We start from the raw sequence: 17445 nt of genomic DNA, 5'->3' as shown, positions 1-17445 counted from the left end.
AAACCACCACCAGTCGACTAGCCATACATCAATTACTATATAAACCAAGTTTCGTACAGATAAAACACACCGTTGCAGATATATGGACAGTTAAGATTCGGCCAATCAGATGCCCTTTATGCAAATGAGGGTGGTTACTAATGAGGGTGAAAGTCGTTTTTACCTCCCTACCTATATGCCATTTTAACCCTAACCTAACCATAGCCTCAAACTAACCCTAAACCCAAACTAACCATTAGTCCAAAGACTACTTTCAATATTTAACACAAAACAATAAAAAAATATGAACAAACAGTCGATCAAACTCATCTATCCATCTATCCATCTATCCATCTATCCATCTATCTATCCATCCATCCATCCATCACTCCATCACTCCATCACTCCATCCATCCATGTATAACACAGGCCTAAAAACATTCACTTTTTCAAACAAAAACTTTTTTTTTTTTAACAAAAAGTTGTTTAAACTCATGTATCTATATATTCATCTATTCATCTATCTATCTATTTATCTATCTATCCATCCATCCATCCATCCATCCATCACTCCATCCATCCATGTATAACACAGGCCTAAAAACATTCACTTTTTCAAACAAAAACATATTTTTTTTAACAAAAAGTGGTTTAAACTCATGTATCTATATATTCATCTATTCATCTATCTATCCATCCATCCATCCATCCATCCATCACTCCATCACTCCATCCATCAATGTAACACAGGCCTAAAAAACATTCACTTTTTCAAACAAAAACATTTTTTTTAACAAAAACATTTTTTTTAACAAAAAGTTGTTTCAACTCATGTACCTATCTATCCATCCATCCATCCATCCATCCATCCATCCATCCATCCATCCATCCATCCATCCATCACTCCATCCATCAATCTATCTATAGAAATAGACACTTACCTGTCAGCATTGGTGCTGTTTCAGCACTCGTGCTGATATGCACGGCAAATGCAACCATTTTGCATTGACAGGTGAACAGCTGGGGGAAAACTCAAGTTCAGTTTGCGTCAGGGCGTCTGCATGGATGCAGGGTCAAAGGCCAAAGGCCTGGCACGCTACCTCACCTAACCAGCTAAACCTACCCACCACCTGCACAAAAAAACAGAAAACAAAACCAAAAAACACTGACCACTGGCGGGACCTACACAGACCCTACCCAAAATATACCAGGATAGACCACCCCTATATAAAATAACCCTAGATACAACAGCAATTTATAAAATAGACCCCTGTTAAAAAAAAACAAATCTAAAAAATAAAGTGCAGTACCGTGTCTACACACCTGGTGGCGCTAGAGGCGCACCAAACCACCACCAGTCGACTAGCCATACATCAATTACTATATAAACCAAGTTTCGTACAGATAAAACACACCGTTGCAGATATATGGACAGTTAAGATTCGGCCAATCAGATGCCCTTTATGCAAATGAGGGTGGTTACTAATGAGGGTGAAAGTCGTTTTTACCTCCCTACCTAACCCTAACCCTAACCCTTACCTCCCTACCTATATGCCATTTTAACCCTAACCTAACCATAGCCTAACCTAACCATAGCCCCAAACTAACCCTAAACCCAAACTAACCATTAGTCCAAAGACTACTTTCAATATTTAACACAAAACAATAAAAAAATATGAACAAACAGTCGATCAAACTCATCTATCCATCTATCCATCTATCCATCTATCCATCTATCTATCCATCCATCCATCCATCCATCCATCACTCCATCACTCCATCCATCCATGTATAACACAGGCCTAAAAACATTCACTTTTTCAAACAAAAACTTTTTTTTTTTTAACAAAAAGTTGTTTAAACTCATGTATCTATATATTCATCTATTCATCTATCTATCTATTTATCTATCTATCCATCCATCCATCCATCCATCCATCACTCCATCCATCCATGTATAACACAGGCCTAAAAACATTCACTTTTTCAAACAAAAACATATTTTTTTTAACAAAAAGTGGTTTAAACTCATGTATCTATATATTCATCTATTCATCTATCTATCCATCCATCCATCCATCCATCCATCACTCCATCACTCCATCCATCAATGTAACACAGGCCTAAAAAACATTCACTTTTTCAAACAAAAACATTTTTTTTAACAAAAACATTTTTTTTAACAAAAAGTTGTTTAAACTCATGTACCTATCTATCCATCCATCCATCCATCCATCCATCCATCCATCCATCCATCCATCCATCCCTCCATCCATCAATCTATCTATAGAAATAGACACTTACCTGTCAGCATTGGTGCTGTTTCAGCACTCGTGCTGATATGCACGGCAAATGCAACCATTTTGCATTGACAGGTGAACAGCTGGGGGAAAACTCAAGTTCAGTTTGCGTCAGGGCGTCTGCATGGATGCAGGGTCAAAGGCCAAAGGCCTGGCACGCTACCTCACCTAACCAGCTAAACCTACCCACCACCTGCACAAAAAAACAGAAAACAAAACCAAAAAACACTGACCACTGGCGGGACCTACACAGACCCTACCCAAAATATACCAGGATAGACCACCCCTATATAAAATAACCCTAGATACAACAGCAATTTATAAAATAGACCCCTGTTAAAAAAAAAACAAATCTAAAAAATAAAGTGCAGTACCGTGTCTACACACCTGGTGGCGCTAGAGGCGCACCAAACCACCACCAGTCGACTAGCCATACATCAATTACTATTTAAACCAAGTTTCGTACAGATAAAACACACCGTTGCAGATATCTGGACAGTTAAGATTCGGCCAATCAGATTCCATATATGCAAATGAGGGTGGTTACTAATGAGGGTGAAAGTCGTTTTTACCTCCCTACCTAACCCTAACCCTAACATGAGATCAACACACAAGATGAAAGATGTCTTAAAAGGCATTTATTTTTCTAACATTTAAAACTTAGACCACAGAGTTACAAATATGTAATAAACGATCAGGAGTCAGCTGACCAATCAGGACGTGGCACCAATCAGACTGCAGGACCAATCCAGTCTTCTTCCTGGACAGAGAACAATACAAACAACTCACACATAGAAACAGATCAAAAGGGACATAACTTGATAATTTTGCTTGTTTTAATGTATTAGCCATCCATCCATCCAGGCCCAGCCAGAGCAGGACAACTGGGCATAGGTGCTCAAATTCATACAAAGCCACATTACATACAGCCATTGAGCCGGTTCAGCACTGGTGCTGATATGCACGCCAAATGCAACCATTACGCATTGACAGGTTAACAGGTGGGGAAAACTCAAGTACACTTTGCGTCAGGCCGTCTGCATGCAGGGTCAAAGGCCACAACACCACTTGTGATTTGCAATAGAAGAAAACATTACATTGTTTATTCACAAACTCAATGTAATTCATTTTGAAATTGTTTTCTGTAAATACACTGGTTTCTGTTGCAATGTTAAGGGCCTACGGAGCATGAGAACTGGACTCAGAGGCTCAAATCAGGAGGGGGGGGGGGGGGCTCACTTTTGTATACACTAAAAAGTAATTTGGTTGTATACACTAATGCATGACATCTCAAATTAAAATATTTATAGAGAACAAGCAGAGAAATTGAGATGGGTAACAGATTTATTTGAAAAATAAAAAAGTGACAAACATTTTACAAAATAACATCTTAAAAAGAAACAATGTAAACATTAAAGAACTATAAAATAAAAACTATAACAGAACTATAAAATTGAGACAAAACAACTGGCAACGAAATCAAGCTCTGTGGACTGAGGGGAAAGGGGAGACAAAAAAACCCCGGCAGGCAGCCATCTTCGGCACAAGATCCACATACAAATTCATCCAGTCCTCGGAACCAAGCTTCGCCTGTGTCGAAAAGTGACAGGACAGATTTTTTAGGTGCAAGTCCTGGCCTACTCATCAAGCCATTCTAGGTTTAAGCCCTCGCCACGGAATGAGGTCCTCCGAACACCATAATCGAATTTGAGCTGGGTGTCGACAGGTATGTCAGAGAGCGCTTTGAACAAAATTACATCCGTTTTCACTCCACTCAGCTTAACGGAGCAGTAAAACGGCTTTAAGTTTGGCATCTTTGCAGAATGATTTATGAGTCGGCCAAACGTGTCCGAGTTGGGATGGCATGTGCAGGGAAAGGTCTGCGCGTCGACACATAGGTCTCTTTGGCCCGCCTTAAAAAAAAACAAGTAGCCAGCCTGGTCACCGAGGTCCCGCATCATCTCCTTCCCAACTGATGCTGGAATCACCTTCCCGTGATAGTCACAAACTATTTCCCCTTTAAGAAAGGGCCGTGTTGCAACCACTCCTACAATAGAACAAAACATTACATTTTGAGTTGGTTGAATAAACATTGCATTCATTTGAAAAATGTGTTCTGTAAAAAAAAAAAAAACCTCTACTGCCTATGCTAATAATTCACTGCAGTATACGTTGCATGGCCCACGTTTCATTTATAGAACAAACTAATGCCACAGTTTTACCCTTACCACGACCTTGCTTGGCACCGAAGTCCTTAATAGCCAGCCCCGTCCAGGTCTGCTCAGACAGGCACTTCATTATGGCCTCATCCGACTCTATGGCGAGGTTGGAAGGAGATGGTTTCCACAACCGTTGAATCTCCTCTGGCTTCGGGTAGTTGGACTTCCACCCCTCCTGCCTAATCAGCCTCGACAACTTTCCGGTCGAAGGCTTATGGACTTTGAAGTGTTCTGAAAGACAAAATGAAACCACTTTACTCAAAAGAAGTCAAAAGTGATCGGTGTGAGTCGGACATTGCTGCGTTTTGATAGAGATAGTGTGTGGTAGGAAAAGGTGTTTGGGTTTGGAGTTTGTATTAAAAAACAAAAACAAACAAAGGTTTAGTTTTGACCAGGAGATCAAACCCTTGGCTAATTGTGTGATGTGGGTGTGTTGCTGTGTTAAGGGGTTTAGAAAAAAAAAAATGCCTTAAGCATTGGTAAAAACTTGGCGGCTGTTTACAAAAAAATTTAAAAAATTTAAAAAAAAAACACCCACAGCAACCTGCAGCGTCTGCATGTTAAAATGCGGGACAATGCTGTATTGGTGGATTCGGAGACTTACCCAGAAGATATTCCCGCCTCTGGGCGTACTGCGAGACCCGCCACTTATCATAGAAGGTGCGGTCTTCAGGAAACCCATACTTCACACGCTGTTTTTTCGATGGAGGCTGCCCATCCAGTGAAATGGGAAAACTGGTCACAAATGCAGAGAAGTCTTTGCGGGCAGTTGGCAGACTCGAACTGCCTCCGGCTGTAGCCAATTCAGCAAATGACTGGTGGTCGTCGTCCGAAGAATTGCTTTGTAGGCGAGGAACAAAAAGGTTTGTTACTTGGGCAAAATTATGGCTACTCGGATGTAAAGATTGTTTGTGACATGTTAGGTCCTTGCTGCGTGAAGAGACTTACACGCACAAAGAGTCCAGCAGCACAGCTGCGTCAACAGCGTCCTGTGGTCCGACATCACGAGCGCCACGGTCCAGGTAAAACTGCACCGCCTGCCGTTGGGGCTCCGTTAGCTTCTGCGCAGCAATGCCAACCGCCCTGCGCACATCCTGGCTAGTAAAGTGGGGAAGTTTGTGCCTGCAGAAACAAAATGGAACACAAAGGGTTGCCTGTGAAATGACTGTGACTGACAAAATGTAGTTAACGGTGTGCACTCACACACGCATATGTGCAGGTACATACAGATCGTGTAGGCATTTGAGGTCTCGTGATATGCTGGAGACCGCCTCACCGGAGGACACAAGAAAGAAGGCATTGCATGGTTTCTCGTGACAGATGTTCCCTGGCCTTATCTTGCTGAAGTAGACCTGCAAACACTATGGGAAACAAAAACAGGAAAATATGTTTGTGCGACCCAAAGATTAATATATATATATATATATATATATAAACAAATGAGGGAAACTGCAGGACCAGCTCTCACTCTCCAACCAATTTTCTGAGCCTCTGTTTCTTTTTGTTGATAAAATGTCTTCATAATGTCTGTTAAATGCCTGGTTATTTTTTTTCTCAAGGTACTTCTGGAAGCTGGTCTTGATGTCTTCAGGAGCCCAGTCCTCCTCCCAGACACCCCTGGAAACTCCTTCACACTGCACTATCTTTGCATTACGCTGTAAGTCTCTCCGATCTGACAGAAATATCAGGAGTTAGTTATTGTTGTTGTTATCATCATGTGACATGACTTCTATTGTATTGAGGGAATGCTTTTGTGTTAAACAGTAAAGAGTCTCGGTGCGTTCGCACCTTTTACTTTCAGCTGGTCCATCATGTAGTTGAAGGCCTGCTGTCTTTCACTCAGCCTCTCGCGGGCGTCTGATTTTTCAGGCCAGAAAGGCTGGAGGATCTGGTCCAGGTCTTCAGATCGGCTCCTCTTCTGCTCTGGAGTCCAATCCGGTGACGGAGCTGATCTCTTCCTCTGGACTTCAGAGTGGGACGGTCCACTGGTTGCCTTTTCTTCAAGAATTCTCTTTATTTCCCCAATCTGTTGGTCTTGAGCTTCCACGCGTGATCTTAAGGCACTGAGGTCAGCCTTAACTGCAGCCATGTCACTGGGCATCTTGTCGTTCATCGATTCTTCAAGGTTTTTTTGTTTTTGTTGCAGATCTGAAATCTGAGCAACCGCAAATTTCTCAAAACAGTTTATCCGCGTTATTATCACCTCCTCGACAGAAAGGTCCAGGTCATTTTCTTCAGAGCTGCTCATCTTTAGTCTTGTCCTGATAAACACGGAATAGAAATTTGAAATATAATTGAAAATATCTTGTGGAAACGGTATGTGCAGATCATTAACAACATTTTGGGGAAAAACATCATGCACTTCAAAATGACCTATAGGGGAGAAGATTTATAATAATAAAGTTTGTGATTACAGTTAGGCTAGCGTGTTTGCAACTAGCGGTAGGAAAACAACAGAACTAAAGCGATATCGGTCTGTGAAAAAAAAAAAAATCAATACAAATAACTTTTTTGATTTCGGAGTCGGACATTGCTGCGTTTTGATAGAGATAGTGTGTGGTAGAAAAAGGTCTTTGGGTTTTGGGTTTGCATAAAAAAATAAAAAATAAAAAAAAACACACAACCCCACAGCAACCTGCAGCGTCTGCATGTTAAAATGCGGGACAATGCTGTATTGGTGGATTCGGAGACTTACCCAGAAGATATTCCCGCCTCTGGGCGTACTGCGAGACCCGCCACTTATCATAGAAGGTGCCGTCTTCAGGAAACCCATACTTCACACGCTGTTTTTTCGATGGAGGCTGCCCATCCAGTGAAATGGGAAAACTGGTCACAAATGCAGAGAAGTCTTTGCGGGCAGTTGGCAGACTCGAACTGCCTCCGGCTGTAGCCAATTCAGCAAATGACTGGTGGTCGTCGTCCGAAGAATTGCTTTGTAGGCGAGGAACAAAAAGGTTTGTTACTTGGGCAAAATTATGGCTACTCGGATGTAAAGATTGTTTGTGACATGTTAGGTCCTTGCTGCGTGAAGAGACTTACACGCACAAAGAGTCCAGCAGCACAGCTGCGTCAACAGCGTCCTGTGGTCCGACATCACGAGCGCCACGGTCCAGGTAAAACTGCACCGCCTGCCGTTGGGGCTCCGTTAGCTTCTGCGCAGCAATGCCAACCGCCCTGCGCACATCCTGGCTAGTAAAGTGGGGAAGTTTGTGCCTGCAGAAACAAAATGGAACACAAAGGGTTGCCTGTGAAATGACTGTGACTGACAAAATGTAGTTAACGGTGTGCACTCACACACGCATATGTGCAGGTACATACAGATCGTGTAGGCATTTGAGGTCTCGCGATACGCTGGAGACCGCCTCACCGGAGGACACAAGAAAGAAGGCATTGCATGGTTTCTCGTGACAGATGTTCCCTGGCCTTATCTTGCTGAAGTAGACCTGCAAACACTATGGGAAACAAAAACAAAAAAGGGAAAAAATGTCTGTGCGAACAAAAGATTATTAAATGGTATAAACAATGGTAGCAAGTCATCGGCTGTTTATGTCATACTAAAACTCACAGCTTCCTCCCATTGGGTCAGGGCAAGCAGCGTGTTGGTATCCGTGCCCCTCCCTACGCCGATCACCACCCTGCCACTATGCTCAAACCGATCAAGCCAATCTGAATCCTGGATAACGAAAGAGCGGTCACTAATGCATACGTAAACACTGCATCATATCATGAGCGTAAAGTCTTTAAAGTAGACATGGACTTACTGTCAAGGACTCCACAGCAATCGGGCGCAGCATGTGGGCAAAAACCAGTGTAGCTTCGCAGTAGTACCTATACATGGTACTTTCTCTGTGCCCGAGTTTTCTGCCCATCTCCAGATCTTGACACATCCTGTTTATTTCCGGCTTCGCCACTCTTAAAATAGTTTGACAATCTTTGAGTGCAGCAATCCCAAAGAGGAAGAACCTGTTTGGACAAAACAAAAAACAAGACAGGTGTAAGGGATCTGCTGGAGGCAAGTATAGATGAGAACTCAAATGCATTTAGAAACATATCAAGATCAGACATAGAACAAAAGCACAGCGTGGCATTAACTCACAACAGAAGGATGGGACGGCATGACACTCAGCAAACACGGGTACAGTGAAACAAAAAACTGACAAAGACACGTTCTTCTTCTTCTTTCTTTTTTTATTGGCGGGTGGCAACCGGCATTTAAGGTGCATATCCGCCACCTACTGTACTGGAGTGTGGGCCAGAAATGCAAGCATCTTATCACGATAAAAAAATAAAATAAAAATAAATAAACAAAAAAAAAAAAAAAAAACATTCACCGATCAATTAAATCCTTTTCATTAAACCAGTTTCTTTCAAAAAGTTAAACAAAGCTCCCATTATCTGCTCTCCAATTTTAAAAAGATTTTTAAGGTTCAACATATTTTCCCCAAATTTCATTAATTCCTCTTTTAATTTTATCCTATGATTTTCATATTTGACACATTCACTAATCACATGTTCACAAAGACACGTGGCAAACATGAGGGCTTAAATACACACAAGACTAATGACAAGACAAGGGACACCTGTAAACAATGAACCAATGACAACATGGCACATTAGACAAGGGAACACATGGCAGGATCATACTCAACACCAGACAAACAGCTGACAGACACTGTGTCGAGTTGATGAGGGTGATTGACTGATTGATTGCAGAGTGTTTGCAGGTGAGAGCCAAGAGCATTTCTTGGCATTGTGACTTTATCATCTCAGGATAAAAGTGTGGTCGCACATGTCAGTGAGTTTGTTTGTTTGTTTTATTCAGTTGCTTTGTCAGCACAGAAGTGAGTAAATTATGTCTTATTTCCTGTCTTTAGTGGGACTATAAAAAGTGCGTTTTTGTTACAGTTACACTAATCCTAACTTACAAAAACCTATTTTTTTGAGAATGATGACTCCCAATAACATTGCAATCTCCAACTACTTCAGATCACTGTTGTTTACAGGTTCGAAGTGATGTGTTGTAAATCCTTGCATGATCTGTTAACATTGACATTTAACATTGAGACATTGAGATGCTTTGCTGCTACGTAATGGCTCTGGGAAACTACATTGAAAAAAGTGATAACACGACATCCGTCTGTTTGACCCTGATATACTTCCCATGCAGTTTCTAGTATATATACTAATTGTAATTGTGGTCTTTATGACCCCAAAGATTTGTAGTGATTGTTAATAAAAACTTTTTTTTAATTACAACTTTCTTCTTAGTGTTTACTTCTTCATACATTGGTACCAATCACCACAAAACTCACCATTAACTTCCATTTAAAAACGTTATATTTGAATGAAAACCTCACTTAAATGATGACCTAAATGATATACAAGTTGTTTTTGGATATTGATTTAGATGTCGAATCATTTGCTGGTTAGAGATTAAGATAAAATATTTACAGTTTACAAATTGATTTTACCAGCAGAGGGCCATAGGAGCCATTCATTTGACTGGATGTGGCCAACTGCTCATAAATCACATTTTGTAAATGTGTACATACGTTTATAAAACACATTAAAAATAAATAGTATTAAAGAATAATATTCTCTTAATTGTTTTAATATATTTTTGACTCGTTATAAAATGCATGTTTTATTACCACAGAAAAAATATATAAGTTGTTTTGGGATATTGATTTAGATGTCGAATCATTTGCTGGTTAGAGATTAAGATAAAATATTTACAGTTTACAAATTGATTTTACCAGCAGAGGGCCATAGGAGCCATTCATTTGACTGGATGTGGCCAACTGCTCATAAATCACATTTTGTGATACATTTTGTAAATGTGTACATACATTTATAAAACACATTAAAAATAAATAGTATTAAAGAATAATATTCTCTTAATTGTTTTAATATATTTTTGACTCGTTTTAAAATGCATGTTTTATTACCACAGAAATTTTACAGAAAAGTGTCCCACAAGAAACACCTAAAGGACAAGACCTGGAGTCAGATTGTAGTAGAACATTTATTTTATTGAAACAAAAAAACTTTAGAATGTATAAAAAATTATTTAAAAATTATAAAAATAAAGCACAAACACAATATGAAGAACCCAACAGAAGTGAAGAGTGAACATGAACTTTATACAATAAAAAAAATAAACACGTGAATTGTTTAGGTTAATTGTCTGATGTCTCTTCAGCGGTCCTCTTGATGAGCTTTTTCACATAGTTTTTTAATTTTTCTTCAAGGTACTTCTGGAAGCTGGTCTTGATGTCTTCAGGAGCCCAGTCCTCCTCCCAGACACCCCTGGAAACTCCTTCACACTGCACTATCTTTGCATTACGCTGTAAGTCTCTCCGATCTGACAGAAATATCAGGAGTTAGTTATTGTTGTTGTTATCATCATGTGACATGACTTCTATTGTATTGAGGGAATGCTTTTGTGTTAAACAGTAAAGAGACTCGGTGCGTTCTCACCTTTTACTTTCAGCTGGTCCATCATGTAGTTGAAGAAGGCCTGCTGTCTTTCACTCAGCCTCTCGCGGGCGTCTGATTTTTCAGGCCAGAAAGGCTGGAGGATCTGGTCCAGGTCTTCAGATCGGCTCCTCTTCTGCTCTGGAGTCCAATCCGGTGACGGAGCTGATCTCTTCCTCTGGACTTCAGAGTGGGACGGTCCACTGGTTGCCTTTTCTTCAAGAATTCTCTTTATTTCCCCAATCTGTTGGTCTTGAGCTTCCACGCGTGATCTTAAGGCACTGAGGTCAGCCTTAACTGCAGCCATGTCACTGGGCATCTTGTCGTTCATCGATTCTTCAAGGTTTTTTTGTTTTTGTTGCAGATCTGAAATCTGAGCAACCGCAAATTTCTCAAAACAGTTTATCCGCGTTATTATCACCTCCTCGACAGAAAGGTCCAGGTCATTTTCTTCAGAGCTGCTCATCTTTAGTCTTGTCCTGATAAACACGGAATAGAAATTTGAAATATAATTGAAAATATCTTGTGGAAACGGTATGTGCAGATCATTAACAACATTTTGGGGGAAAACATCATGCACTTCAAAATGACCTATAGGGGAGAAGATTTATAATAATAAAGTTTATGATTACAGTTAGGCTAGCGTGTTTGCAACTAGCGGTAGGAAAACAACAGAACTAAAGCGATATTGGTCTGTGAAAAAATCTATACAAATGTCAACACAACCCCATCGAGCGCATGTTGTCGCAGATGAAAAAGCATAATAATTCGATTCTGTCGTGTCTTCATCGAAATGTTTTAATTTGTGCGTGCGTGTTTTTTGCAGCATACGGGTATTACAATGTAATTGGCCTATAAGTGCGGTCGATCTCAACAGACACACGACAACAACAAACAAAAGTTACAGAGGATTGATTTGTCTACACAGCGATAAATATAACAAGGCAAGACTAACAGGATAAAAGCACCTGCTGTTAGCCTGTTAACGTTACTTGTCGACTGACTACTTTAGCAGATCATGTCCCATCGAAGTGCATGTTGTGGAAAAATAAGTGATAGGCTATATGTGCGCTTTATTTATTTATTTTTATATATATGTATACATATATATATTTACCTTGATTGTCGACTGATCGGCTGTGTCACTCTGAATAGGAATAGGGCAGATGAGGCGGCACTTTGATTGACAGCTGACGTCTCCGCTCCTGTACGTGCGCTTCTTGAGACGGACCAGCAGAAGACAAACAGGTTGCCTAGTTTACAACGACACTGTACTATTTCACTATTATCACCACCTAACTAATGACACCTCGTGATAAAAGTCAGTATTTAGTTCTTGAAACTTTCTTCAGGCTCCCTATTATTCTGGAGCGGATGATTGACAGACCAGAGTCGCACTGTAACGTTTCTGCTGACCTCTAGTGGACGACAAAAATAGCACAATTATCAATTTACAATATAGTTTCTCAATTCCATCAACAGTCAAATGTGAACATGGAGGGAAAAAAAGAAAAAAAACCCAGTCATAAGTAGCACAGGTATATTTGTAGCGATACCCAAAAATACATTGTATGAGTCAAAATTATTATTATTTTATTTTATTTTTTATGCCAAAAGTCTTACGTTCCATGAAAATATTTAATGCATAGCTAAGAACTTAATTTGGACAACTTTAAAGATGATTTAAGATTTTGCTTGTTTTGCACCATAAAAATCTCTAGATATTCAAAAGGATTATATCGGCCAAATATTGTCCTATCCAAACAAACCATACACCAATGGAAAGCATATTTATTTCCCTTGGTCCATGTGACATGAATAAAGTTGTATTATATATCAAAGAAAAAAGAAAGAAAGAAAGAAAGACAACTTAAAACATTTTAATATTTCATGAAAAATGACTTGCATCAATATATTATTATTTAAATATTAAGAGTGTGTGGGTATAACTGTATATCTTTGTGCTGTGCTATACTACTACACAATGTATACACTACAGTATACACCAAAAGGACAAGACTTAGAGTTAGATTGTAGTAGAATATTCGTTTTATTGATTTTTTTTTTCTTTAGAATGTATAAAAATTATTTAAATAATATAAAAATAATGAAAAAACACAATATGCAGAAACAAACAGTTGTGTATCTGTGCAACAAACAAAAATAAATAAATGTGTTCGTATCTGCCATAATTTATTTTTTAAATGTATGTACTGTCTTTAGACTCTTCTGGAAGCTGGTCTTGATGTCTTCAGGAGCCCAGTCCTCCTCCCAGACACCCCTGGAAACTCCTTCACACTGCACTATCTTTGCATTACGCTGTAAGTCTCTCCGATCTGACAGAAATATCAGGAGTTAGTTATTGTTGTTGTTATCATCATGTGACATGACTTCTATTGTATTGAGGGAATGCTTTTGTGTTAAACAGTAAAGAGACTCGGTGCGTTCTCACCTTTTACTTTCAGCTGGTCCATCATGTAGTTGAAGAAGGCCTGCTGTCTTTCACTCAGCCTCTCGCGGGCGTCTGATTTTTCAGGCCAGAAAGGCTGGAGGATCTGGTCCAGGTCTTCAGATCGGCTCCTCTTCAAATTCAATTAAAATTCAAATGTATTTGTATAGGCGGTGAGAAGGCCGAATCCTGACCACTTGACCACAAGGGAATCGTCCTCGTGCTCTGGAGTCCAATCCGGTGAAGAAGCTGGTCTCTTCATCTGGACTTCAGAGTGAGTATACTGTATTAATAAATCAATTGGTTGTGGTATTTAAATGATTGATGATGCAGGTGGACTGAATAAGTCTAAGGGACAGAAACCAAAACTAAAGTCAAGAAAAAAAAAAAACATGCATCACATGGGTGTTGTCAAATATTGCTGTCAATACAGTTTTGAAAAAGTTTTTGAACATCCTCAGTTGCAACAAGGAAAAGATGTTAAAGTTGTTGCCTTGTCTTGCTTTTGAAGGCATTCATGGAACGGCATGGTATGTCAGCTTGAAAACACAGGTCAACATAAACTCTGTACGCTGAATTGACGGAGCTGCCTTCTCTCGTCCTCGCTTGATAGGCAAGGTCCAGTTCCCTAGGTGTCCATCGCCTTGTCATTCCAGCAGGTAAAGCCATTGAAGGAGTATGTGAAATGACTTCTGGAACTTGGCCTTCCTCAATCTCCTCTTCTGGCTGGAGTTCTTCTCCAACAGTAACATGCAAGGGGGCTTTATGGGTGACTTTCGGCTTCTCTGTAATGATTGGAGTTATTTTGAAGGGTATGGTATGGTGCAATCGCCATATTTTGGGATTAACGAGTCCTTCGTACAATATAGGACTCTGTATTTGTAGCATTTTAAGTTTGTGCTGCGAAATTGGAAGTAATGATGCCAACATTGCCAACTTGCCATAGTCGATGTATATGCTTTGTTTCATCAGTGCAAGGCAGCTGACAAAAGTGCACACCTGGACTAACTGGGTCCTGTCCATTTTCTCCTGGTTCAAGCGTGCCAGCACATGTTTCATCCAGGGCATCCCATTGGCTTTAGCTGATGCAAGATTCCGTTCATATGTAAGTCCACGGCTCACTAAGTTGACAATTACATCACCCTCCAATGCTGCGGCTACTGCATCTGGGCTAGGGTTCTGTTGTGGTGCCAAAACATTCAGCATGTCTTTTTTGTTCCAGGACACTTTTGGATTACGAGCCGAGTCGATCACTTTCATGGCTGGAAAGTACTGGATGCTGGTGTAGGCCAAAGCTGATCTCAGGATGTCTCTTAGGGGCTTGCCATGCTCCTCTAACAGTTGAGCTGCTCTTCTTGCTGTGGATGGGTATGTGAACCTGTTTATTTTCTCCACCAACTCCTCTAAGAGCTGTTCTCTGCTGATGGTGCCAGTGCACTTGCATTCCGCTGGAGGACTGACGTTTGCCAAGTTCATTACAGACACTTGTGTAGTCTGACCAAGGTCACAGAGAATTAGCCTCAAAAGTTCAGTGCCAATGACTGTGTTTGCTGCCTCAAAACTGTCGGCAAACCCAAACAACCGTTGTATCCTTGTGGTCTGCAGATCATTCTTTGACCAGTATAAAAGTGGTGGTGGTGCCATGTCAACTGCTGCAGAGTTGAAGGGCGCCAAACCCATAATCCCTCTCTGCCATGTGAGACTGCGCTCATTGTCCAGTGCAGGACCCAGATTGACGGCTAAAATGGAGTCATGCATGCTGCCTGTCCGGCCCCAGAAGAACACTTCTAAAGCCATCTCGGCCTGAAATGCCACCCAAGACTCCTTAAATTTGCCCTTGTGCTTTCCACTGGCATGGGCAGCTTGTAAGCTCTCAAGCAGATGTCTGGGCACATCCTTTATGGTGCTGAGGAATGTTAATCTTGGCTGGTCCTCTGCAAAAGGGAGCAGCATGGGTTTGTCCTCCAACAGCTTTGACAGCGCTCTGACGTTAAAGAAATCCACTGCACTCACAATCCCGCTTATCTGATGAGTCCCGAGTAGTGTCACTATTTCAATCCTTGCCTTGACTATGCCTTGGAGCTTGAGCAAAAGGTCTTGCATGTGACTGAAATAGGTCTCGCTTCGATTTGACATGGCTCGTGTAGTCACTGGGTGCATGAGGCCACAGCAGACAACTTCTCCAGAGACTGGATGTGAGAACCAACTTTCCAGTCTGTTATGTGGCGTGTCTGCGTAGAGCTGTAGAAAGGTGATGTCCTTAGGAAACATGACTGTGCTTAATAGGTCATTGCTGATTTCCATGCATTGTCCATCCAAGTTGGTCTGAAAGTTTAGTGCTTCTCGCAATGAAAGAGGACAAAATATTGAGCCTTTATTTCCCACTAAATCCTCAAGAGCATACTTGGACCAAAAGTGGTGTATGTTTTCATGAAGCGAGCCAATTTCACAAGCTGCATGGATGCTGATGCATCTGAAACCCCTCTCATAACACAGCTCTGACAAATTAAGATGGGATCTGTCTTTCTGCCCAAACTGACACAGGATGATGATGGGTTTCAGGCAGTCGATGGGTTGAGACTGGAGGGCACGGTCGAACACGTCAAAGAAAAAATCCTGATCCTGCTTTAAAATGTTGAAGTGCGACAGGTCATACAGTCTATTCTTCTGCATTGTCGGACGCTTCATGTCTTTTGTAGGCACAGACTTCAGTAACCTTTGCAAAGTCTCTGCAATGGCTCTAAAGCGCTCCAAGGCTTCTTGGTCCATTTTTGCAGCTGAGTCAATGGATGTGTCTCCTTGGTGGCCCCTCGGAATGAGACAGAGACTCAACTGCCATCCCTGCAAAACAAAATATCAAGACCTTTTTAGACACTTTAATTCAGTACTCTGAATCACACAATAATCGCAAATACAAAAATAATAAAAACTGCAATGAATATTTATTTATATATATATATATATATATATATATATATATATATATATATATATATATATATATATATAATTTTTATATTTTATATCTTTCATATATATTTTATATATATTTATATTTTATGTATTTTATATATATATATATATATATATATATATATATATATATATATATATATATATATATATATATATATAAAATGTATATAAAATGTATAACTATTCATTGCACCGAAATGTACCTGTGACTTTGCGAGTGAGATCCCTCTGGAGAGCTGAAAGCATCTAAAACCCAGTCTCGAGTAGTTGTTTGATCTGATGTGCTTCTTAAGCAGATGAAAAACCGGTCGCATGGTGGCTTTTGAGGGCTTTGGGAAGGTCAGGTATGGCACAGGCAGTTTTAAGCCTGACAACCCTTCAAGCTCCACGACTACACCATCAATGTCAAAGGCAAAATCCAAGAAAAGACTTTGCTCCAAATTTGACAAAGTGGTTGGGCTGACTGATAGGTGTATACTGTCATCACAGAGAAAGTCTTTAATTGTTGTAAACTGCCTAATGAGGTCCATCAAACTTTGCGTGTTGTCTTCTGAAGTTCGTATGTATAATGATTCCACCTGACAGAAGATAAAAGAGATAATTATAGTACTGTGTGTGTTTTATTCATATAACTGCAAAATAGGCTTAAACTAATACTAAAAGCATCATACCTCTTCTGAAGCCCCACTCTCTTCTTGCCCATCCATATCACACCCTTCATTGACAAAAGCTCCACCTGCTGTTCAAAAGAATTTAGATCAATTAGAGATGAATAATTCCATAGAGTTAGGGTTAAACCCAACATGCAGTAAATAGTTTTCCACTGTTATTGTTTAAAAAAAAATAAAAAATCTCATTGTCATCTCATTTTAACTCACTGCTTTCAGGTTGAGATGTCCCATAATCCTGAATATGTTGAAGCCTCTGCACATCTGAATGGATTTCATTAATTAATTGCAGTATGTTCTCTTCCACTTCGGCAAATCTTCTTTCAGTATGTCTTCTCATGATTACTGTGTAGTAAAATCATACAGTTAATTAATGA

General features: G+C 40.2%; 2 protein-coding genes and 1 long non-coding RNA gene across 4 annotated transcripts; 1 reads left to right on the top strand and 2 right to left on the bottom strand.

Annotated features, from left to right (window-relative positions):
- Positions 1 to 3605: 3605 nt before the first annotated feature.
- Positions 3606 to 6041, bottom strand: LOC309491468 (uncharacterized protein). Its single transcript, XM_082190526.1, has 6 exons — positions 5967 to 6041; positions 5726 to 5859; positions 5447 to 5620; positions 5103 to 5338; positions 4508 to 4729; positions 3606 to 4326 (listed from the first exon to the last, which is right to left on the bottom strand). The coding sequence occupies exons 1-6, from the start codon at positions 6018 to 6020 to the stop codon at positions 3917 to 3919; spliced, it is 1230 nt and encodes a 409-aa protein (XP_082046652.1). The 5' UTR covers positions 6021 to 6041; the 3' UTR covers positions 3606 to 3916.
- Positions 6042 to 6256: 215 nt separating this feature from the next.
- Positions 6257 to 8645, bottom strand: LOC309491469 (uncharacterized protein). 2 transcript variants are annotated; one of them, XM_082190528.1, is made up of 7 exons: positions 8595 to 8645; positions 8260 to 8461; positions 8064 to 8171; positions 7817 to 7950; positions 7538 to 7711; positions 7194 to 7429; positions 6624 to 6759 (listed from the first exon to the last, which is right to left on the bottom strand). In XM_082190528.1, exons 2-7 carry the CDS (start codon positions 8383 to 8385, stop codon positions 6749 to 6751), a joined length of 789 nt encoding a protein of 262 aa, XP_082046654.1. In that variant the 5' UTR covers positions 8386 to 8461; positions 8595 to 8645; the 3' UTR covers positions 6624 to 6748. The 2 variants fall into 2 exon arrangements, with proteins under 2 accessions (XP_082046653.1, XP_082046654.1); XM_082190527.1 differs by lacking the exon at positions 8595 to 8645 and having other exon boundaries at positions 6257 to 6759; positions 8260 to 8556.
- Positions 7541 to 13580, top strand: LOC309491471. Its single transcript, XR_014203135.1, has 5 exons — positions 7541 to 7642; positions 10879 to 11261; positions 12131 to 12223; positions 13199 to 13296; positions 13441 to 13580. It is a non-coding gene; the product is annotated as an uncharacterized lncRNA (long non-coding RNA).
- Positions 13581 to 17445: the final 3865 nt, after the last annotated feature.

The sequence above is a fragment of the Leuciscus leuciscus genome (assembly GCF_965113295.1).
Source record: "Leuciscus leuciscus genome assembly, contig: HAP1_SCAFFOLD_268, whole genome shotgun sequence".
In the NCBI taxonomy this organism is placed as follows: domain Eukaryota; kingdom Metazoa; phylum Chordata; class Actinopteri; order Cypriniformes; family Leuciscidae; genus Leuciscus; species Leuciscus leuciscus.
Note: the sequence above shows the minus strand (reverse complement) of the source record. Positions and strands in the feature narration are given on the sequence as shown.